This window comes from Centroberyx affinis, unplaced genomic scaffold (assembly GCF_046629955.1).
Source record: "Centroberyx affinis isolate AG114_WGS23_722 - 3 ecotype Tasmania unplaced genomic scaffold, CSIRO-AGI_Caff_v1 ptg000264l_1, whole genome shotgun sequence".
NCBI lineage: Eukaryota > Metazoa > Chordata > Actinopteri > Beryciformes > Berycidae > Centroberyx > Centroberyx affinis.
Genome location: NW_027278945.1, coordinates 421,104 through 445,244, shown reverse-complemented (window position 1 = coordinate 445,244; position 24,141 = coordinate 421,104). Strand labels below are relative to the sequence as shown.

The 24,141-nt window shown below is 43.3% G+C and overlaps 1 protein-coding gene across 2 annotated transcripts; it reads left to right on the top strand.

The window, feature by feature from the left end:
• The first annotated feature begins 1,419 nt into the window (after positions 1–1,419).
• slc35f4 (solute carrier family 35 member F4) lies at positions 1,420–17,212 on the top strand. Of its 2 annotated transcripts, XM_071546655.1 has the most exons (11): positions 1,420–1,648; positions 4,675–4,724; positions 9,462–9,483; positions 12,600–12,615; positions 13,329–13,333; positions 14,488–14,788; positions 15,318–15,537; positions 15,622–15,747; positions 15,979–16,171; positions 16,282–16,371; positions 16,971–17,212. In XM_071546655.1, exons 1-11 carry the CDS (start codon positions 1,420–1,422, stop codon positions 17,210–17,212), a joined length of 1,494 nt encoding a protein of 497 aa, XP_071402756.1. The 2 variants fall into 2 exon arrangements, with proteins under 2 accessions (XP_071402756.1, XP_071402749.1); XM_071546648.1 differs by lacking the exons at positions 4,675–4,724; positions 9,462–9,483; positions 12,600–12,615; positions 13,329–13,333.
• Positions 17,213–24,141: the final 6,929 nt, after the last annotated feature.

Here is a 24,141-nt window from a genome sequence, read left to right as displayed (position 1 = left end):
TGCAAGCTGGGGGATCCAGTCAAGTGGAGCTTCCCCAAGTCATCCCCAGAACCTCTGGCCAGCTGGGGGAAACAGATTGTTCTGGGGTTTACCTTAGATTTGAATTAATGTCACAATAAGTGTTTGAAAATGATGAGAACAATTTTTGGTATGGTATAGAGTCATGTGCACAAATCTCTGAGCTATTATATGCTTATAGCAAAACAGCATTGCAAATAAAAAGAACACTTGTGGCCCAAATTCAAGTGTAGAGTGAAAAGCTGTGAACTAGTGAGCAAGAGATCTTTGCCACACTCATTCTCAAAGGCACATGCATATTTTATTGTGAACAATAAATGGAAACATCACTGAGCGGTACTGAAGTGCAGCATTGGTCCACAAATACTAGTAACCCAAGAGGGAGCAGTGAATGGACTCTGAAAATACTACTGGAAAAAAAGGGATATTCTCGGTGATTTGATGGAGGAGTGCTATTATCAGGGCTTGAGTGAGAGGTTCTGCATACTTAAACTGCACAGTTCATCTTTTTGAATTTCTCTATCCTACAACCTGCTGCATCCACAACTAATTTAGACTCATTACCTTTGATTGACTGATTATCACCATATGCTGAAAGATAGACATATTGAAGTCCCTATGAGATGCTTCTTCAGCCCTAAAAAAGAGGCAGCCTAGTCTATAATACATTTTAGAATACTATACACATATCACAGAAACTGCAAAACCCTATAAGAATATTACAGGAATATTATAGAGATACTAAAGGAGATTAAAAATTAAATTATAATAAGGTCACACCGTGTCACTACAGGAAAATTATAGGAATATCATAGTGATGCCATAGGAGTTTAAAAATACCAAGTACAATAAGGTCACTATAAACTTACTATTCACACACCATGTTTCTATAGGCTTATTAGTGATAAAACAGGAGATTAAAAAAATAAAGTGCGATAAGGTCTTTATAAACGCACTATGGCGTACCACAGATCTGTCACTGTAGGAATATTATAGAAATATCATAGAGATACCATATAGTAGAATAAAAACACCATAAACACAATCTGTCACTAGGAATAAATAGTGTTGTTTTTTTGGCAGAGCTGGCATGCTCACCAATGTTATTTTAGACTGAGTAGGCCTACAACCATGTTTTTTTTTTTTTTTTTGTCTGATCCTACAACACATGTGATAGTAATGACACGCCCCCTGGTGTTTAATGTCAGCCACGCTCCTGGAGTTGGACAACCTCGCCTTGCGTCCGGGAGCATCACTGATGGAATGTGAATGTGGATGTGGATCTAGAGGTGAATGTGAATGTCTTGCAGTTAATTGTTGATGCTGCTCTTACAGCGCCTCTCGCATGTTGATCAAGGCACATCTCCCGTCTCTTCTGATCTCTGTGCGTTTGGACCTACAATGATAAGCACCGAGAGTGTTTTGGAGAGTGGAGAGCAGCCTTGCATCGGGCTGGAGCCCCTGAAGAGCACACACTTACCAGGCAAGGCGACGCCGACCGGCGGCAGCCCCTCTGCCTTCGGGGACATCAGCCCCAAAGTGACAGCCAACGGGTTGCATGATATAGAAGACCGGATTTTGAGGATCACCGGCTACTATGGCTACTACCCAGGATACTCCAGTCACAGAAGTAAGTGAAAACATGCGAAAACAAAGTAGGCTGGCGGGAGCCTCAGCGGCTGCGACAGTTTTGCACCTTTTTTCTCAGGTGTGAGGTCGCGCTAACGAAAAACAACAAAATCTTATAAGGATGCTATACACATATGACAGCAAAACATGCATATCATGTATATCATCATATATCAAAATATATATGTCCCTATACGAATATTATGCCGATACCATAGGAGACCTACGATAAGGTCACTATAAAGTCACTATTACCACAGCACACTATCCTGTAACTTAAGTCCCTATTGGGATATTATGAGAATATTGTTGTCATTTTTCGTTAGTGCAGCAATGTCTACGGTGTGGAAGATCCAATGTATGAACCAATGTATGAAAAATTACACTGTCTATCTTCTCCGATTGCAAAATAGTAATTTTATTCAGCCCATTCAAACAACCTTCACTTTTATGGACTTGAGCCCGCTATTGCCAACTCACCCAATTAGGTTTCAATTATGGTTATTATTGAGCAACATGATGTCAGTCAGTGTCAGCTGTGCTGGCACAACACAGGCCCTAGCTAAAACTGGAGAGAGAGAGAGAGTGAGAGTGAGAGTGAGAGAGAGAGAGAGAGAGAGAGAGAGAGAGAGACGCAAAATCAAACTTTACAATATATGCAATTACATTCCCTGGTGACATGCACAAATTGTGGTGGCACTTTCCATCAAAGTTAATTGTTTAAACTGTGGTCTGATATTGTCCAGATCAAACAGTCATGTTGGTGATGTCAACACACAACCAATTACATCGCAGCCTCATATTGAATTGTTTATTGCAAATGTTTGCACTTGATTAATACAATCAATTTCCCAGATGCCAAATACAGAACCTCTTCCTCTGATGCATGTGAAAATCCCCCAGCTGTCTCTTGGCATGTTTGAGATATAGCTGTGAAAAAATACATTAATCTGCACTATAATTTCCAGTTGTCAAAGTGGTTTTGATTGGTAGACCAATAGTCTGAATTTTGCTGACAGAGACAGTGATTGGGAGTGGGATACAGTACTTCAGCGCTGATCATGCAGTTTTTTCACGGGTGATCTTTAAATCCTGCCCTCTAGTTTGTTAAAGCATGAACAGGAGAAAAGAACAAGCATTGCAATCTTCTGTACATGGCCAATTAATGCTTTCACATGTGGCTTGATAGTAACAAAGGTGTATAGACTAGGATCTCAAGAGAATAAGGCCTGTACCAGTCACATAGCATTATAGTGGTCAGAGGCTCTCACCTCTGTGTTATTTAATTGGCCTAATCATTGTAGCCTGTCATCATTCTTTACTAAAGGTAAGGAGGAACTGGCACTCTACTTGAATTAGCCTCCAAAAAAGGAAATTGGTCATTAATCCGCCGTCCTTCCCTGAGCCTCTTGTGGTTCAGATGCTGTTACTCTACCCCAAATGAATTGGACTCAGCTCCCTCGCATCTCCCTCTGGCTGTTACATAAAGGCTCAACTATAAATTAATGACTTGGAGATACACATGTAGATCCGAGATGCACTCTCAATGTTGTGATGTTCATTCCCACATGTACTGAAACACTGGCACTCTGTGACACGGCGCGTTACTCTTGACTGAGTAACAAACCTGTTTTAAATCTCAAAGGTGTTGTGAGGATGTAGATAGGGCTTTATTCAATCAAGAGCAGTTCCAGCTGAGGCTCCCTGGATAAGCTCAGTGGATTTCTAGATAGAGGCTGAGGAAAAGTAAATGAACCTGTCTCTCATTAACTGTGTCCTGTTTATCAATAGTGTCAGTTGCAGTGGTTTATCCGTGAATGCAATCACACATTTCTGTATGGGAATATATCTCCTCGTCCAGATCAATCTATTCAAGAATATCTGATTAACGAGTGGGACCAAAAGCTATAAAGTGAAAATTGTTTGAAAAGGTAGAACAATTCTGGGGCCTCTGAAGCCGCTGCACTATTGAACCACTCTTTGGTTTATATAACAGGGTGCAACCAACACAGGAGTTTTGGCTCTGATACTGAAATCAATAATTAGGAGAATTAACACTGTCCCATATGGGCTTATCTGCTGATAAGGAATCTTGCTGATCATGGGAAATATAGAAACCTGTTTGGAAATTCAATTCAGTTCAATGAGCATTATGGTAGGCTGTACTGACATTGCCATTTCTACTTACGTTTTTCAAGCGTCTAGTGTAAATGTGAAAGTGTTTATTTCATCAGTGCACTATTGCCACAATACAGCATATGTTAATACCAATATATATGTGAAAGGCCAATATCATGTGATAATATTGTTTCCCCAATACCTACTGTGTACCATAGCAGAGGAAAATGAAAGGATGGGATGTTGTCTGTGATGTAATTTCAGGTATAAGGAGCAGGTGTGGATTATAATAGCATCCACTGTAATCTTAGAAAAGCCAGTGTATCTGCGAGCCTCACACCGAGAGGTTATTTGGTTTGTGGGACAAATCCCATCTCTCTGATGAAAACATGCCATCTGTAGGCCTGTGTTTTTATATCTATCCATCACCAGAGTCTACATGCCAGAGACAGCAGAAGGTATTCCTCAGAGCAGCATCCTCACTCGTCACAATATAGTCTAGCTTGTACAGCTATTACACCATTGTTGCTGGTGCTCTGTTAGTGTGAAGGAGCATGAAAAAAAATGACTCATGAGCATCTTCCTCTTAAATGCACTTGCTAATACTGAGAAACACACTTACCATGGAACATGAGAGCTCACTCTCTCTACTGCTGACAAGTGCCTGAGAACCTCGCATTAGTTTACTTTGTTTTGTTTACACAATTATAAACTTTGAGCTGAGAATTAGAAGTCCCGGAGCTGTTGCGTATCTTTTTCCATAAAGCACTCGGTGGGGTAAGACAAAGAGGAGCACGTAAATAGAACAGTAGGCTCATTCTGCCAAGCCTATGGGGTAATGATATATTTAGTAAGATTCTGTTGCCAATTTGTTATTATTGCCACTTGCCATCTGTGTTGAATTACAAGATGCCTCTGAGGGGGATTGTGTACTACATTTGGTGATAGGGTCTAAGGCTGTAATACATATGGGTATGATATGATGACTTATGTATAGTGACATGAAAGTAATAAGGTAGATGCCGTTCTGAACAACAAAAGCCTGGTACTTTCCTTGCCACCACTTTATTTACGTGATAGAAAACAGCTACATATGCTCTAGAGCAAAACTGAAATTAACCTGACTTTGAATCAGAATCAGAAAAGACAGCGTAGCCTAACAGCACCCGGTTGGCTCGTGCGAGCAGAGAGCCAGCCTGCACATTGCAACAATGGCTGTAAATGCTTCCTCAGCATCTCTCAGAAAACCATTACAATAATTTGCTGTGTATCTTGTTGCGAATAGCTTATTTAGAAAAGGCCAAGCCTCTAGAGCAGGTACGCTACCCGCTGGGCAAATTGGTATGGTGCAGGGGAAATGACAGGTACTTGTACTGGCAGTCCCACTCAGCACACTGCCTGTGTTGTTCACCACTGACATCGCAGCAGGAGAACAGCAGACCTAGGCACTCAAAGGAAAAATATGACAAGGAAGGCACAGTCCGTCACACATTTAAAGGAAGAGCACAGAAAGCAACCATTTATCACCACTGAATATGTCTCTTGGTACACTTGAGTCCACACAAAAAATCTTGAGAGAAAGACAGAAGAGATAGACATGTTTTTGAATTCCTTCCAGTTTGTACTGATTGTAATGCTAATTCACCTAGCTGTTATCAGCAGGTGAATGTCCAATTAGCATGGTGCATTTTCCCCAAAAGTTCCCTCAAACATTCAGTATGTGTATGCGCTCATTTTGGACCGTCCCGTTCCCATGCCTGCTCACTCAATGCTATTTATATCTAGCCTTGCGTCGAATGGGATATGAGCTTTGCCTGAACCACTCCAGGAGTGCTGTTAGCCTCACGGTCTCTGGGGAATGAGTAAAAACACCCACCAAGTAATAGGTGCAGTATTTCTCCCAATGAGTTACAGAACTGCTGACCTGCACGCATGCCATTGTACGATTGGTTCACATGTTGTAGCTCTGTATGTTAAGTCACAGAATATTTAGCCTAGCCTCGGCATCATCATTGACATATTTTTCCTGCAAGGTTCTTTCCATAATCCATGAGCCAATATTACATTGTTTCTAAGGGCACAGCATTTTTAGGTCTAACAATGTCACATGACGAATACCTCAATTCAACTCTAAAAATACCCCTCTTCTCTTTGCTACATCGAAATCTGTGCCTTTTACATTATACTGACTGCTGCTCAAATGCGCTGGTCCTGTCAGCTGCCTAACAGCCTAACACTGCCCTCATGTGGCCTGTAAATTCACCATCAACTATAAAGTGCCTTTCCACATCCTCCAATGAAATGACAGACAGTAAATGTGCACATGTGATTGGATGTCTGAAGTACTTAGCCTGATTACTACCTCCATGTGTAAATCAAGATGGAGAGCCTTATACAACACTTTTACACTGCCACTCATCATGTCTGCACTGGCTCACACATGCACACACATGCACGCACACACACACACACACACACACACACACACATACACACACACATACACACAGGCCAAAATGATCATCAGATTCCAAGTGGGCAGCATTTCATGTGTCTCTGTTTAAATGAGCTCTATCTAACATTGACACCCCTTGAAATACAGCTGTTTCAGTTAAGCACTAACAAAAAGTGGTAATGTTGATCTTGTAGAACAGCCTTTCCTGTGTGAAATCATTTTACATCTCCTTTGTTTGTAGGGGTCTTTTAAGGAAGTTCTCGATCCTGGTCCTCGGGACCCAGAGTACTGCTGGTTTTCAGTTCTACCAGCTAGTTAATTGCATTCATTTGGTGTCCCAGGTCTAAGTCAGTCCCCTATTAGACGCTAGAATGAAAACCAGTGGGGCTCTGAGTCCACAGGACCAGAATAGTTTATTAGTTATCTGTCCACATGTCTCCATGTCCCTGTAATGCAATCCATCCTATTTACCACTAGGTGTCCTCATCTTCCAATCTTCCAACTACTTTGAGTTGTAGATGTGACATCCAGTGACTGGTAACACATCTGACAGCCATCACTTTATTCAGTGTTTGTCCAGTCCTGACTACAGCTAAAAACAGCTGCAGATGTCATTCATATCTCTCTCTCTCTCATCTCTCATCCCCCCTCTTTCCGCCAGCTCCTCACGGAGATGTGATGATTAACAGAGAGATGCATGAGGACAAAGAGGCTTGTGTCATAACTGAGGAATATTGTCTAATCTGAATGACAAAGGGGCCTGAATGGGCCGACTGCGTCAGCACACCGGAGGACCGCTGTTGCTATGGAGGTGCAGGAGGAGGCCGCTTTACTATTTTGTGCCTTGATCTAAGATGCAACAGCACCATTGTGTAATATACAATTCTTGGTGTTGGAGGATGATGTTGGTGGGGTGAGAAGCTCGTTGCAGTTGAAGAGACAGAGAAGTGTGTCACTGAAACAGAGTGAAAAGCACTCTACTGGTCCTTCAAGGCCAGCACTGAAAGCTTCACACCAGATGCTCCATCTCTCCAGCTGCTCATGTGGAGGAAAGCAAACCATACATGTGATTTGTTGAGTTGCTGAAGTTACTTAATAGCTCTGAAAGAGTAGAAGATATAGAAGATACCATACTCCCCAGCCATCTTCTGTATATGTGTGTGTGTGTGTGTGTGTGTGTGTGTGTGTGTGTGTCTGTCTGTGCATGTGCATCACAGCATATCTGTGCGCTGCTCCTGCACCTCCAGTGGTGCCTGCGCTCCAGGTCTTTCTCTTAATCTGATAGCGATTAGCATCCTGGGCCCAGATCTGCTGACTAGGCCTCTTTTGTCTCCCCTCCCTGTCTAGCTGTTGGCTCCACTCATCAGCAGGGCTATTTATAAGTTTAGCCCCCCTCGTCTCGGGGGATCCATGCCTCCGTCTCATCCCCTGCTTACACCTGACCAAACATTAGTTTTAGCCATGCTTGCATCACACACACTTAATATGCGAGCACTTTAACCAGGCTCATTCTCATGATATCACTTAATGCATTTGCATTAGCGTTGCGCCCATTCTGTCATACTGGGTGACCAAAGGAATCAAACGTGCTCGCACTGCGACAAGAATGACAGCGGAGTCTCCCCAGTTTTGGATTCTGCATTCAAACAAATAAATTGGGTGCTGGTGGGGAGCAAGGGACTGCACCTTCTCCATTTTAGCGACCAGTCAAACAAAAACAAGGTGCTGTATTCTCTCCAGTCTCAGACTGACGAATGCACAGTGAAGCACTGTGATCTGCCATGCTCTCTGTAGCCGTGCCAGAGCTGTGACTGATGAGCATTGGAGAGTAGAGAGAGAGGAGAGGGGAGGGTGTTCAGGGTGACACTGATATAGTGACAGAGATCCTGCAGCTGACATGATTGCGAAATAGCACCGACGGCTCATTTCCCACTAACAGTATTCTTGACTAACCAATTGGAGACAAGGGGCCATTGCACTTATTGCTTGTTTACTTGAGTGTTTTCCATATCTCAGGTCATATAATGCTACTGTGCCTGGCTCGACTGGTATTGATTTTACTGGTGGGAGGGAAAGTATTGCCGGGTATATTAAGATTATATTACAGGGTGCAAAGCCTCATGTGTCTGACCGCATACAGTAGATACTGATACGCCATTGATGTATAGGTCCCAGCAACGTTTAGGCCCATTAAACCATCAAGTACAAAAACCACAGATAGAGATCGGACGGCCAAGAGGGTTCGCTGAGATGGAAACTCCCGACCACAAGCTGAGGGTGATTCACATGGCCGGGGCTCACCCCTCCACTGATCCATAATGGCTGCTCAAGAGAAAAAACAGGGGTCAATATGTCCAGTGACGAAGCAACACATGATCAGACTGCGAAGAACTACAAAAAGAGACACTTTATACCTGTTTTGTTTTTTTATGATATCACATGTCTGTGTCAATAACAGATAACTACGATGATAACAAACTTTGCAATTGTATTTCTTGATTCAGAGCTGTGTTTCTATGTATATTTAGATCATGAGAGTATTTTTTTACAATGTAGGCCTACAGTACAGTACAAACACATCAGGTGTCTTAGAATGTATTTCTCTCATTACTTTTTTGCGATGATTTGAATTGCTATCTCTCGTCTAGCATAAGCATCCTATGGGCAGCACTTTACTTGGTCCTGAAATCACACAGGAGCTCAAGTCGTGATGGTGGTGGGAGGGCCGTGTGTTTGGAAGCCACCTACACCTCCTGACCTCCCAACTCTGCTCCAAATACTGACAACACTACCTAAGTGTATGACCAAAGTTACATACTGTATATGTCATGTCCTCATGTGTAGTGTGGGCACGAAAGGCTTAGTTAAGCTTAATGCATTAATGTTGCAGTGGCACAGGCAATAGGAGAGAGCTCTACAAATAATCTCAGTCTCAAGGAGTAGTGAAGTGCAGGAGATGTGCCAAGGACAGAGAGAGAGAGTGATTGGAAGACAGGGGAGAAGAAATAGATAGAGAAAGAAAGAGAGAGGGAGGGAAGGAGTGAGGGAGCCTGGTCATGAAGGGAGGGGATGGGAGGGAGGAGTAAGGAGAAAAGGAGGGGGCAGCAGCTAACACAGCATAATTAGCCCGGGCTGCTTGGTTACCTTCCAAACAAAGCTGCTGATTTGTGGAGCAAAAGAAGAGGAGGGGAGAAGCGAGAGAGGGAGAGAGAGAGAGAGAGAGAGAGAGGAGGAGGGGGAGGGAATAGAAAGAGATGAGGGGAGTGATTGCGCCGTGCCACACACACTTGAAGCTCAGTCTCCCTTGGAGACAGTGGCAGCGCTGGATCACGGCATGACAGTGCAACAGTAGAGTCTCCACTCCACCGCACTTCCACTGAGCTACCTCCACTGAGCTGTATCACTATCCAGAAAGAGAGGGAGAGAGAGAGAGAGAGAGCGAGAAGGAAAGAGTGAGCACCAGAGACAGTGAGAGCGCTGGGTTGGAGAGGAAAGGAGAGTCAGGACTGGAGTGCTGGGAAGAAGACAGAAGAGTTGACAGAGATCTAGGAGGAGGGGGGTGATCAAGAGCGTGAAGGAGCAGCGGAGGAGTCAGGAGTCTGAGGATGCACAGAGCTAGCAGAAGGAGCTGCTGAGCGTGCAGCAGCAGCCCAGGCACACACACACACACACACACACACACACACACACACACACACACACACACACACACTTCCCAGGGAAGGACAGTGGGTTGTGCCCCTAGTGGAGGATGAAGAAGCACTCGGCCCGAGTGGCTCCTCTCAGCTCGTACAGCACTCAGGTCCTGACCTGCCCCATCTCTGAAGGTAAACTAAACACCGGAGAGGCCCAGGACGCCATTTCTGGGAGATACACAGTACTGTGTGTGTGGATGTGTGTGTGTGTTGGCATGATGTGAATAGCACTAACTCTAATCTTTCCATGATAACACTGGTGGGTTGTTTTCAACAATAGTGTGAATTTATTGTTATGGCCAGCATTTCCCATGTGACTCTCGAGTTTCCAAAATGACACTGTGTGTGCTAATGTGTCATATGGAGTGTACTGATATTCATACGGAATATACAGTCAGTGTGATGGGCAAATATGTCCTAATTACCGAATTAACCAAGATCATAAATTAGGATGTCGTTAAGTAAGAGCCATATCATTGCATAATTTCAGCAGGATGGTTTGTCAATTTTATGACTACTCTGGATGGTGTGAAATGCATTTGTATCATTCCAGAAAGTTTAATACCTGTCCTTCCTGCAGAGTTGAGATGCTGAATGTGTTGACTGGAAGTGTTGTAGCACCAGCATCTGTTTGGCTGTTTCTAGCTGCCCTTTGTGGCACACCACTGATGTCAAAAAAGACACAAATCGGTCCAAGTCAGATGCTTTCACATCTGTTCATTTCACCTGTCCTTTCTTTCATGTGCTACAGCGTTTCTACTCTCCACCCCACACTACGCTGTGTCCTCATCTCCTGAGCCTTGAACTTCACAGCATCCATTAACCTATGTCTGGCACCCTTTACTTTTGTAACAGAGATTACTGAAAGATATCGCTAATCAGCCTTTGATCATTAAGATAACCATACCACCGCTCCTCAGCTAATTTGGATAAGGGTCTGCTGCAGTGTTTGACCTGTAGTGAGACGTCAGTAAGACGGCAGTGTGAGCTTCATGTTGGATTCAGCTCTTGTCTATCCATCAATGTCACTAGCATGCAGCGTCAGTGGCAGGGATAAAACACAGAATGGATTGAACTGTGAGATTCAAGCAGCGTACTGCGTCACACAGTCAGAGTGGATAAGCTCTGTTAATGGAAGTGCCAATAGTGTATGGCAGTATACAGCACACTGAAGGAAATACTGCACAAAAGCTTCCGGTATTTGTGTACCTTAATGCCATAATGTCAAGGTTTTAAAATTTTGTTTTTAGCAAACGTGATCAGCTAGTTGGCTACTGGTCCAATCTAAAGATTTTTCAGATTGTGCCATGTTTATTACAGTGTGTCTATACATATAAAGATGTATATACACATACACATACAGATATGTATGAGTCAATCAATGTCAAAGAAACTATAATATAGACTTGCTAAACAGCCGCTTGTTTTTTTTGCATTAGTACGACGACTCTGTATTCTTGTTTTACAGAGGTGGAAAGTAACTAAATTAGTCACTGTGCTTGAACAGATTAGTACTAATACCAACATTAATACTAATGTTCTGTATGTCTGTATTTTTAATGTACTTGAGTAATTTTTAAGTATTCCTACTTTTATTTGGTTACATTTTATTTCTAGTAGTGACTACATTCCGGACATTGCCTACTAAAACTGATACAACTTTGGGCTGGTAATGATGCACCAAATTATTGAGGGCCATGCCAAAACAGGTAATCTGCTAATTTTTGGGATCATTTTATAACATGCATAATATCTTAAAGACATTTACCCAAAAGCATCTAAGCACTTGAATACATTTTAGTGAGCTACTCTTTAACTTGAGCAGTTTTCTAAACATGTAAAAGTATTCTTACTCTGACTTGAGTGAAGTTAAACTCAAGTAGCACTACTTCTACATGAGTGAAATATTTCAGTCTGCTGTTATATAATGTGTATGGCAGGGTTTATTATTGTTTTCTGTGCAACTTTTTTAGCAGCCGTATTAGTCAGTAATAATGCTGACTGTTATGAGACTTAAAATTTGGCCACTGAAGCTGCATTAATGAGGCAGGGGAATAGTGGAGTTTTAATATCTGCATCTTGGAACCAGATCAGCCTGTGGTGCTGTTGACTTCGGGACAGAGGAGGCTGCACCCGACACAGAGAAACCTTAAAGTCCTGCTGATGCTATGAAAGGGGCATCTTCGTGCTTGGTAGATGAAGACACAAAAAAGACACAGGACAGAGTTGTTTCTCTCTTGAAGAAATATCTGAACTTAGTTCCCTGATTAGAAGCCGCTATGTCATCTGCTTGATTAGGAATCCATGCTGTGACAGAATCTGATTAGACCAAATCCCTAGATGAGCCTGGTAGAAGAGAAACCCTATTAGTCTTGAACATTTTGCTTTCACCACTTACTGTAGATCTGCCCCCAACTGGGATATACTGTAAGGTGAAACCTTTTATCTGAGGAGGTTTTTTGAGGTGATATTCACAGTCTGTAATGCACTTAACTGAACTGAACTGAACAGAACTGACTTTGAGCTTGAAATGTCAGTAGGAGTTATATAATTGTCACTGTTCCCTCTTTTCTGTGAGCCAGGGTGGGAAATGTAGTAGACTTTTACTTTGTCACAATGAGGTTTTTTGCCCTCTTGTTTCATATATGGAGCGTTATTGTGAATTGAGAAATTCAGTTCTGCAGTGTGGACAGACTCAAGGCCAGCGCCACACTGGCCTTGAGTCATTTGTGACTTTCAATAAAGAATATATTCACCATTGTTACTCCGGATATAGCCAAGACTTAATTTTAACACTCTTGTTGAGTGCCAGCAGTGATCTCATGCATTCATTATGCTTAAAACAAGTTTGGCAAGAGAGTAAAACCTTAAATTGCAGTTCATTTTTTACAAAAATCTCTTTTGAAGGAATACACTGACCTTCCTGGAAAAGAAACTGTCTGATAAAAGTCTCTCCTCTGTGTGCCCAGTATGCATTATTGCATTATAGTAACTACAGTGCATGCTAACACTTAAGAGCAATGCATATGTTCAAAGGATTGTACAAAGTCACCTCACCACACTAAACACTGTACACAGAGAGGTGAAACTGCTACAAATCTTCACACAGTGGAGACTTGATCAAAGTGTTTATGCACAGCACCGTTGATTGATTTGTTTAATAATCACAAAGTATTGGTATTTTTCCTTTGGAGGGAGGAAATGATTAATACTTAGAGGGGCACTCTATTTTCAGTGGACTTTTCAGAGGTGCCACGTGTGTTCCTATTGTTTGAAGCCCTGATTAGAGCTGTTTGCAGGTACCAAACAAAAGACTATCAGGGGTAATAATGAGCACCCCTGAGATGCCCTGGTGTGGAGGGGGGATACTGCTGGTGCCACTGCTAGTGCTTGCAGTGCTCCAGTGTCTATAGCCATGGTGGAAATGGCAGAGCTTCACGTGCTGAGCTAGCAAAGAGAGCAGAAGCAGCAAACACCCAGCACATGTCATCTTTTATTCCTGCCCTGGTGTAAATTGATCACACTGTTGAGACTTACAGAGCGGATCCGGGCTCTCTCCGGAAACGCACTCACACCATCCAAACAATGCACACATGCACACCCTTACACACACACACACACACACACACACACACACTCACAACACTTCACACATTCTGCAGCAGAGTTATTAAGGTCCAGAAGCCATTCAGTTCCCCAATCCATTAAGGCAGTGGGCCATTTGCAGCTGTACTTTGATGGGGGAGAGAGCGCTGCAAGCAATAAGATTCAAAATAAATCCTTGCCATCTTTGTTCTAATCCCAGGTTGCCAGTCTTCGACTTGATATGTGTGGTAATTGTAAGGTTGCACATGTTCCCTACACACAGTGCGCCCGTCTAGAACGGCACTCAAGTCAGAAATGCAGTCAGAGCTTATACAGTCTTAACAGATGTCTGTCTATCTATCTATCTATCTATCTATCTATCTATCTATCTGTCTGTCTGTCTGTTTTCATTGCAGCAGTGTAATAACAGTCAAAAGCCTGACACAAGTGACAAGGTTGACACGACTTTCTTGTGGAATGTCATGTGGTTAGGCTTACCTCTGCTTTCTGTGTATCAGGTTTCTGTGCACGTCTGAATGTAATGGGTGCAGATGGTATGCTGCATCATGAGCCGGTAAGGCTATTTATGACATGGGCAACCACCATGCTAAGCCAACACATTTTTAACAAAGCCTTGCCTTATGCGTTAGTGCCGTTACAGCAGGAAATGCAAACCGTGGGAGTGATCACAAAGGGCAATTGATCAATAAATGCTTACCTACTGCACCTCAGGCAGGCAGTCACAGGCTACATCCTACAGCATATAGCACAGAGCATAGGGGGGTATGCAAAGAAGTTTAGTAATTTTTTAAATCTATTATAAGTAAAATGGAAAGTGAAAGCTAGGACCAGAGGTGACGATGCCCTGAAGGTGAACAGCTTTAAAGTTGTGGTATTTTCTTCTCATTGAAGTTAGAACAGGACCACATGTAGGAATATTTCAGTGGCTTTTCTTCCATTTTATTTCCTCCTCTTGTCTCCCACCAGGAGAGGAAGGCTCCGAGTCCCATGCAGAGACACCAGGCAGCGAGGCCAGCGGAGAGAGCCCGTCCTACCAGACATGTGCCAACACAGTCCTGAAGGTGCTGGGCGGTCTGCTGGTGGTCCTGTGTGTCTCCTCCTCCTGGGTGGGCACCACTCAGGTGGTCAAGCTTACCTTCCAGTCCTTTTCCTGTCCCTTCTTCATCTCCTGGTTCAGCAGCAACTGGAACATCCTCTTCTTCCCCATCTACTACTCCGCCCATGTGGTTACCACACGGGAGAAGCAGACTCCCATCCAGAAATTTCGGTACATTGTCTACAAAATTATCTTTGAATTCAGAAAGAGAAGAAGCAAGATCTGTGGTATCATGTAACAGAAAAAAGCACAATGTCAGACCAATTGGATTTCTCTGAACCTTTTAAGCTTTTACACTTCTAGGAGATTTAATGAGCTGTGTGCTAGCCAGCATTGTTAATAAGTGCTACAGCAGACAGCAGACTTATCGTAAGCTGTTTCCACAGTATCAGTGAGGTGGAATCAAAATGACACAGCTCTACTTTAACTGACATTTGCAGTCAGCCATGTCAGTGAAGACAGTGACAACAATGAAGGCAGACAGTCATGTAGCTGTGTTTATGTTCAGCAATTGAAAAGAAGTATTGCTCCCAGGACAGAAAAACAAAGAAGAAAAATATAATTTAGACCAAGGTTCTTCCCACTCTAAACTCTCTGTAGCCTAACTAGAAGCTTTATTGATCTCTGACTAACAAAGACACTATTCTAATTAAAAAAACAACAAAAAAACAGGTTGACGTGACTGCCTTTGCTCTAACAGGGAGTGCAGCAAGCTCTTTGGAGAGGATGGGATGACCCTCAAGCTTTTCCTGAAGAGGACAGCACCCTTCTCAATCCTCTGGACCCTGACAAACTACCTGTACCTTCTGGCCTTGAAGAAGCTGACCGCCACTGATGTCTCTGCCCTCTACTGCTGCCACAAGGCCTTCGTCTTTCTCCTGTCCTGGATTGTCCTCAAGGACCGTTTCATGGGTGTTCGGGTCAGTACGAAACCACCAACAATACAAATTTGTATTGTTTTGTTTTCGCATACCTTGCTGATGGCTCTTGATCTCTACCCACAGATTGTTGCTGCCATAATGGCCATCACAGGTATTGTCATGATGGCTTATGCTGACGGTTTCCATGGGGATTCCTTCGTAGGTGTGGCCTTGGCTGTGGGCTCCGCCTCCACGTCTGCTCTCTACAAGGTTGGTCTGTCAAGCATATCTGAGCTGCATCATCACTGGTTGAACCCTTTGTGTTATTTTCTTTGTACTGTATTAAATTACTCACAGTAACCAGTGTAAATTCAGGTGAAAACACTAATGCTCAAAGACGCTAGAAGAATCACAGTGGGCAACTGTTGGGAGCAGTTTGAGCCAGTCAGCCTCAGTTGATCCCAGTCAGTGGGGGTTTAATATTGTCTCCTTGGTATCCAGGTGCTGTTTAAGATGTTCCTGGGCAGTGCCAACCTGGGAGAAGTGGCTCATTTCCTTTCCACCATGGGCTTCTTCAACCTCATCTTCATCTCCTGTGTGCCCCTCATCCTCTACTTCACCAAGGTGGAGCACTGGGGCTCGATCTCCTCACTGCCCTGGGGATACCTGTGTGGACTGGCAGGGCTTTGGCTGGGTGAGAGTGCCAATATGTGCTGAAGATGACTGAGGATTATTGTTTCATGCATTGTTTCAAATCCACTGCGTTTGTACTGTTGTTTTCAACCTGTTTCGTGTCTTTTACAGTGTTCAACATCTTGGTTAATGTTGGTGTGGTGCTGACCTACCCCATCCTCATCTCCATAGGAACGCTGCTCAGTGTACCAGGCAATGCAGGTAGGTTTACTTCATGTGGATCAAGTGGTTCATAAACTCTGATTTGTATTTTCTGATTATGATAGTGAAAAATGTGTGACAATGAGAGTAAACGGCCACTTTATACAGTGCGTTTATGCTGTGGTATTGTATCGAGATGTCAGCACTTAGGGCCATTGTAGCAAACCGATTACACAGCAAGTCTGCCTCTCTCGCCCTGGAAACCCAATCATCAATGTTCCTCAACAGACCCTGCAACTATCCTCTCACTGAGGGAGGATCAGGTTGCTAAGGCGACACTAAATGCCTGCAGACGAGTTATTTTCCTAAACCACAATGGACTGTATGAAGGTCAGTGGGTTACGGCAACTTGGCTCAGGGCTTCCGCCCACAGAGACACAGAGAACAGAGTGGCCCACTTGTGCTGATTGTAAGCCGCATTGCTTAGCTACAGTCATCCCCTTACAGCCCCAGAGTCCTGTGGTTTATCTTACTTTATGTAATTAATCTCAATTTGTTTTTGTTTCTCTCACACCCTCTCTCTCCCTCTTTCTATCTTGCTGTTCGGCTCCCTCTTTCTCATCCCCATTCTCTTCCTGTCTTTCTCTCCCCCGCTGCAGCCGTAGATGTGCTGAAACATGAGGTGATCTTTAGCGTGGTGCGTCTGGCAGCCACCTGCATCATCTGCCTGGGCTTCCTGCTCCTCCTGCTGCCGGAGGAGTGGGACTCAGTCACGCTGCGCTTCCTGGCCACCATTGCAGACAAGAAGTCGGAGGAACACGGCGAGGAGCTCACAGAGTCCAGCGTCCACACCCGCAGTCGCAGTCGAGCCAACGGCACCGTCTCCATCCCCTTGGCATGACTTAAGGCCTCCATTAACCCTATCCAGTCATCAAGCCCTGTACGTTTCTCCATCGCCCACTAAGGAGGTGCGGCGGGAAGACCGGTCCAAATGGACTAGAGGTTCTCTATGAGGAAGATTGTCTTGAACTGTATTGGTAAAAAAAACCACTTTATTTTGGAGATGCATCGCTGCGTCTGTCACCTCCCCGCAGGAGGAAAACAGAGAACATTTATGGATTTTGCTAATTGAAAGGGTGGAAAGTGTTATTTACTTTCTTGAACTCCTTGCTGCGCCCAGTCCTGTCCCTCGCACGCACCCAGACCACAAAGAGCTGACTGGCCTCCCTGACCTGCTCCGCGGACTGTATTCTGTGAATATAAATATTGGCAGGGCCAGTTTGGCTCAATCTTATCTGTATTTATTGAATTTATTTAGAGCTGTATCAATAAGAGTATTTACATTTTCCGTCTTATTAAATATTATATACAAGAATGGCAATTATACTATGCGTAATGTACAGGCTGTTTTTGTTTTATAATAAAAGACATAAAACCCTCATTTATAGCAGCGTAATACTACTTCAGCCCATGAACAAAGCCTGAATTATTATATAATATATTGTAACATCATCTAGATCATTCCAGTCAGTTCATTTCTGTGTTGCCCAGGGACTTCAATAATAAATCAACATCAATGTGGATGCATACAACACTGGTGACCCTTGCAAAGCTTCAGAGGTTCTTGCCATTAGGCCAGTAGCTTCAGATCTTGCCATCAATATACTGTTAATCTGCAAAAATGAACCACATGACAGATTAGGGTTGTACTTGTCCCTTTGTCCCAGTCAAGTCCACTCTCCTCCTTAATGAAAACATACCAAATGATTTCTAACTTTAGTATTTTAGCCAAAGACCAATACTTTCATCTTAAAGACACGTGTTCACTATTTTCCAACAACTGAAGATGTGGAGACAGCCCAGCAGAAGAAAGTACAATATCTAAACTGCAGTCATTGTTTGATCAATCATATGCATGCTGCTATGGTGTCTTCTGGCCTGGTTTCAACTATTTTTGGCAGACCTGACTAGTATGATTCATCCAATCTTAGTAATCTGTGGAGTGCATTTTATTCATTTAGCAGAGATGACTTTGCAGAATTCTCCTTGCTATAAAACATTTCGCAATGCTTTGCTGTGCCGCACTGAACTGTCAGTTTTTGAGACACACACACATACACACGCACACTGAAGATGATTGAGGGTGATTGTTTCTCATATAATTTATCCTCTTTCACAGTTACACACAATCTGTGTACTAATGCATGCCTGTCTGCCTGGCAATGGAAAAACCCTATAGGAGATGTTGTGCCTGCAGAGCATAACGATGTGATAGGCACTTGTCAAAACGACTTTCAGTGTCACATAACATGACGGCAAAATGAAATTTTACTCCAAATTGTCCTATTGGGATGATGAGGGTGAGAATGATTTTCCTAGTCTCTCTACATCACTCACATTCATACACACACACACACACACACACACACACACACACTCCCAAGAGTCCGACACCACAGCGCTGTTACGGTCGCTGGAGCGCCATCAGTGAGTCGAGACTTCTAATGAAGCATTTGCTGAGGTGACAATTTGAGCTAAACAGTTGTGGATGACATTTTAAAACAAATAAGCGAGGAGAAGCAGAGGGATGGGTAATGTTGAAATCCTCATTACATGACAGTTACTGCCATCCAGCTGGATGCAGGGAGATAAAAGACCTTAATCAGAGGCCTCATGTGGTAGATGTCCTGTTCTGCTTTAGCGACAATAAAGGCTTTTTGTCCAACTCCTCACTGAATACTGAATCAAAGGGAATATATATAGTTTACTACCTAAATCCACAATATTATGTCAATTAGTAACCTCCCAAAGAACCTGCCTCTCTTAACCCTTGGGGCTTTTCTGATACGGAAGGGATACATGAAAATAACAGGGTCTTTCAAGCATTAACTTATGAGTTACAAAGTAACCTGTAGGGAGAGTTGCCATAGAAACCTAGCTCATTATAATGAGAAAGTGGAGTATGAAAGCAGGGATGGAGCACACACCTACTCTTTTAACCACAATCAAACGTGTTTATTGCATTTGTAGATTGGCACCAGACAGAGAGATGCTTCAGGACAAAACCCCAGTTTGCCGGTGGGGGAGATTTGAAGACTACTGGGTTTGACTGGCAGCAGTTAGGGCAAATGAGTAGGATGGCAGAGTTCACAGGAGTAGTTATTCTGTAACTGATGATGTGATTCATAGGAGAGGCCAGAGGGCCACACTGACTCAACATCTACAAAGGAAAGTGAGCTAAACTGGATCTACAGTGGAGCGTAGACAAACCTTAATGTGACCGATGAGAAGACATTAAAAAAGGTGAGACTAGTTTTTGTGATTCACACCAAACTTGAAGAAAGTTATTTCTACCGTTTAAGCTTCACCTACCTGACTTATAATAGAGTGGAATTTATGATCGAAGGGCTGTTGCTTAACATCCGGGTTAGCATTTGAACCTTTTGGCCGTCGGGGCAGGTAGCAGGACAATGGGCTCCACAGGCTCCAGGCCCAGGCTGAGTAAGGTGGCCCCATGTCACGGTCAGGGAGAAGAGGGGGAGCAGCAGCCCAGCCAACCCAAACTACAGTGGACTCTCCCTGCTCTGCCCGTCACTCTGGAGCAGCAGCCAGGTCTGGGGCAGAGGAAGAAAACCCTGCCTCCACTGAAACGGGAAACAACTCTGTCCACACTCTCAGGTCAGGAAAAATCTTTTGTCGTTCATTTTTCATTACCGTTCAGTCTTTGCTTTTCATCATTTTTGGAGATTACTCTGTAGCGGTACTGGTGCATTAACCAGACTGCGATAAAAGATAACCGTGTGTGCATGTACGTATGTGCTGTAAGAACCATGCTTTGCAGAAAGCCTGCTACCAACGCAAAGCAGCAATCCAAGCATCATTCATTCCCATCCGCCCCGAAGACCACAGGTTAGAACGGCAAAGTCAGCGACCTAACATAGTGTACTTTTGTAATTACAACTAACAAGCTGTTCTTTGTGCCTGATTTATCTGCGTCATATCTCATCTGTTCAATCCTGTGTCTGGGACTCAGAGGGACATTATGTTGTACTATTGTTTCTGACTGGTTGTGATTTTTACCCAGACCTCCCATCATTATCTCTCCTCAGGCATTGCAACCACTGGCCCTTCAAATTGGCCACACAACCACTGACAATCACATTGCCATGGTAATAAATAAAAACACACATTCCCCATCACCATCCCAGTGTCACTGCCCTCATACCCATCTCACAACACAATGTACTGGAATGATGATAAGGAATTGTATGGTTTGTTGTAGGGCAAGGACTGCAGAGATGGGGGTGTCCACCAGTTTTTTACCAGCGGCCAGACAGGGCACTCTGGCACCAGCAGACTGATGCAGGTAAAGTATATTGACAAAGTATGGAAGAGCTGGAGTGTATCTATAACATCAATAATTCAGTTAAAACATTTTTACACTGAGGGAAAATTAAAGTGAGCAGCAGTGCTATGTTTGAAAGAAAGAGAGAGAAAGAGAGAGAGAGAGAGAGAGAGAGAGAGAGAGAGAGAGAAGGAGAAAGAGAGAGACAGCTGGTGAGCTGCGAGTCTGGGCCCTTCCTGTCCCAGTGGGTCTGATTAAAGTGCCGGTGGAGTGGAAAGTGGGGTGGGCTACAGCCATGACTGTGCCTCAATGGGATCCATTTTCAGGGTACAGGGAACAGGAAAGCCCCTGCTATTAGGTACACACTCACAGACACACAAAGAAAAGCGTATTCTTGACACAGTCACGTGATTCGTTCTATACATTGGAAATTCTTCTGCGTAAAATCCACTTATGCAGATTAGAATTTGTCCAAAAGGGATATGTCGAGGTGGATTTTATGATGCAGTGTAAATTATATTGTTCAGCTACAAACCCCGATGAAGGCATGCTGCCGAAACGCGTTGGTTTTTACTGCATCAATAAAAGTTTTTTCTGAAGATCATCCATCTGCCTCCATGAGTAGCTGAATTTTTTTCCTATTTCCTGTTAATGCACCTTGGTTTAAGGACACATTTTTTCTCTTCAGCTACAAACAAACCCAGACAGAGAAAATATGCATTGTAATAAATATATACTGTGTAAATATGAGTTGTTGTGGCTTTGCGGGCTGTGTAGGGAGGGTTTCTGGAGGCCCAGACGGCTCTCAGTCAACAGGCTCATCGTCATCGGCGAGCCCACCTCCGTCAAGCCAGAGAGCAGAGAAGACATAAGGTTGTCTACACAGTTAATGGTAAGACTGGACATGGCTATATTAAAAAACAGTTACACAGTCAAACTGAATGTGTTCAATTGACTGATTCCATTATCATTTGTTTGTCCCATTGGGTCCTTCAGTTGGAGGTCAATATAAGGAAGGGATCCAGAGGCTGAAACTGGTGAAAAGGCCCACAGAGCGGGACATCTTCTGGGATGAGGCCACAGGGGAAAGTCTGGACCCCAGGAGCCTCCTGCAACCAACACCTGTGCCTCCCTTGGGGGAGGAGAGACAACATAACGAGCCTAACTCACAGCTCTTGTGCAAAGTGGAAGATTTGACCTGGAGAGATCAAGCTCAAGGTTGTCCCAAAGGTCCCAAAAACAGAGAAGAAAAAACTGTTCAACAAACTGGACACAGGGGACTGTCTGTGGACGAAACCTTAACGTGGAGGATTGACAGGGAAAGAGAGAGAATAGAAGACACAGGTAAAACACAAAGCTGGATGTGGCCTGAGCCTGTCAGGGGCTGGCAGAGTGGGAGGATAAGAGGTGCACACCATGGGGCAAAAGGGATTTGGGAACCTGAGCTGGAGTAAGAGCACAGGTTGCATTTAGTAATCTGGATTAGAAGAGATCTGGAACATCAGGTTTAAGTAATGCAAATTAATTACTAAAACAGCTATTACATCATCCCTACCATTGATAGTGAAGACATAAAGAAAATGTAATTTCTTGGGTAACCATTAATGGTCTCAATGTTTTCGCTAATTGGTAGGCACATATTGGCAATTCCAAGGCACTTCTTTATTAATAATTTGTCACACATGATTATAGTTGCCTTTGTAGAAATCTTGTCCATATATGATCACTCCCTCATATAGATAGTTGCCAGATAAAATGGGTTTATAATATAAACAAATGAAACTGTTTGTGAAGATGTTCGTGAAATATTTTCTGCACAGCAGAGTGCATGGCGCCCTCTAGGGGTGATAGTAATGCTTAAAAGTGAGAACAGTTGTACCGTCACAAAGCAGTGAAAATAAAGCACATTTAGAAGCAACACATTCACTCACAATATTGACAGCAAACATCCCAAAATAAACTTCAAATTTAGTTCAAACAATAGTGATCCAACCCAGCCAGCTTTGAAGGCTTTGATCTATTATTGGGCAAGAGGAGGCATAGAAATGAGTACAAAAAAGTCCTTACAGTATCCAAAGATATCCCATTATTTGAAAAGATCTGTGGCTCTTGAAGAATGATCAGTCTGCGAACAGGAAATTGCTAATTGGACCACTATACTCCAAGCGATCTGCCTGAGGCTGGCTCTTAGCAGGCTTGGAGAGATTGAGAGAGGAACTGGCCTGCTACCAAACACCTGAGGACACGGTGGCCAACAAAAGCCCGGTCTTCAGGCACGGTGTATTAGATGAACACTGATGGGCTCACATCACATGGCAGGGGGCTGCAGAGGAATTAAATAAGCAAAGATAATCCGACAACGATGGAGTAGAACTATTTCAAAAGAATACTAGACTCTGTACACATGAAACTGTATTAAAGAAATCAACACATTTTAAAGTGAACTTTATCCTACTCTACCACTGGGTGTCATTATTGGGCTGAGGGAAACTAAACCTGACTCACACAGTTCAATGCATTACAGTTGCAACATTACAACCTTTATAATAATGTAGTAAACCTTTTGGTATCATTATGAAACACAATATTAAGCGATTTAGGTTTTTTCTCTGTATTTTGTTGTGTCAGCATGATTTATGACAATCATCACTGCTGCTTAAGTTTCAAAAAGTTATTTTTAGCCCATTTGATTTTTATTTTTATTGTTAGTTTTTTTTTTTTTTTTTTCCATTTCTTCTGTTCATTTCTTTTCTTGTTTACATGTATAAAAGTGTAAACAATGATGAAATAAATTAGTGATTTTGAAAAACACCATAGAATTAAAAAAAAAAGTGTGGGCACAAGGCACTGGAGCAGAGAATCACATTAAAACGAGTCCATCTACTTAGCAAGCCATTCAATCAACAAAGCAAAGTCTGCCAGTGAGAGGCCAGTGACTGCAGACTCCAGGAGCCAGACTGACCACAGACTGGGATACTGAGGAGATTTAGAGTAGCCCAACTCTTCAAAAAACGTCTCCTTTTCCAGTTCGCTAGCCACACACACTGGGTCTTAAAGCCAAATCAACGTGGAGGGGGAGAGCCGAGAGGTCTCGGTGTCTGCGACTCCGTACAGCTACATAAAAAGAAGGTGAAGGATGCCGTGTGAGCAATTGGTTCCAATTGACAGAGGATTGGTCATGGTCAGCCTTCTGAGTGGAAATCCACGTGAGAATGTAGCGTTTGGACCAGCAAGGGGGCACAAGAGGCCAACAGCAGACAATGGGGGCACTCAGAGGAGTCTGGCTGCAGTGGAATAGTGGAACACAATCTCCTCTGATTTAACCCTTCACAGCTAGTTATTCATAAAACTCTCTTGACTGTAGTGGTGCTTATGTAGTAGAAATGTAGCAGTGTTAGCATGTAATAGGACAACTAACATAATAGTAAACTGTTGTGGGAAACTTCAGGAACCAAATGAAACTTCCTTAACAAGTCCCTCTTCAA

What these genes read in the sequence shown, in the direction of transcription:
- slc35f4 (XM_071546655.1), top strand. Translation starts at nt 1,420, where the DNA reads ATGATAAGCACCGAGAGTGTTTTGGAGAGTGGAGAGCAGCCTTGCATC. An exon ending in AGGATACTCCAGTCACAGAA is followed by an intron (nt 1,649 to 4,674) that starts GTAAGTGAAAAC and finishes TTGAATTACAAG; the next exon opens with ATGCCTCTGAGGGGGATTGT. An exon ending in ACTGGCAGGGCTTTGGCTGG is followed by an intron (nt 16,172 to 16,281) that starts GTGAGAGTGCCA and finishes TGTCTTTTACAG; the next exon opens with TGTTCAACATCTTGGTTAAT.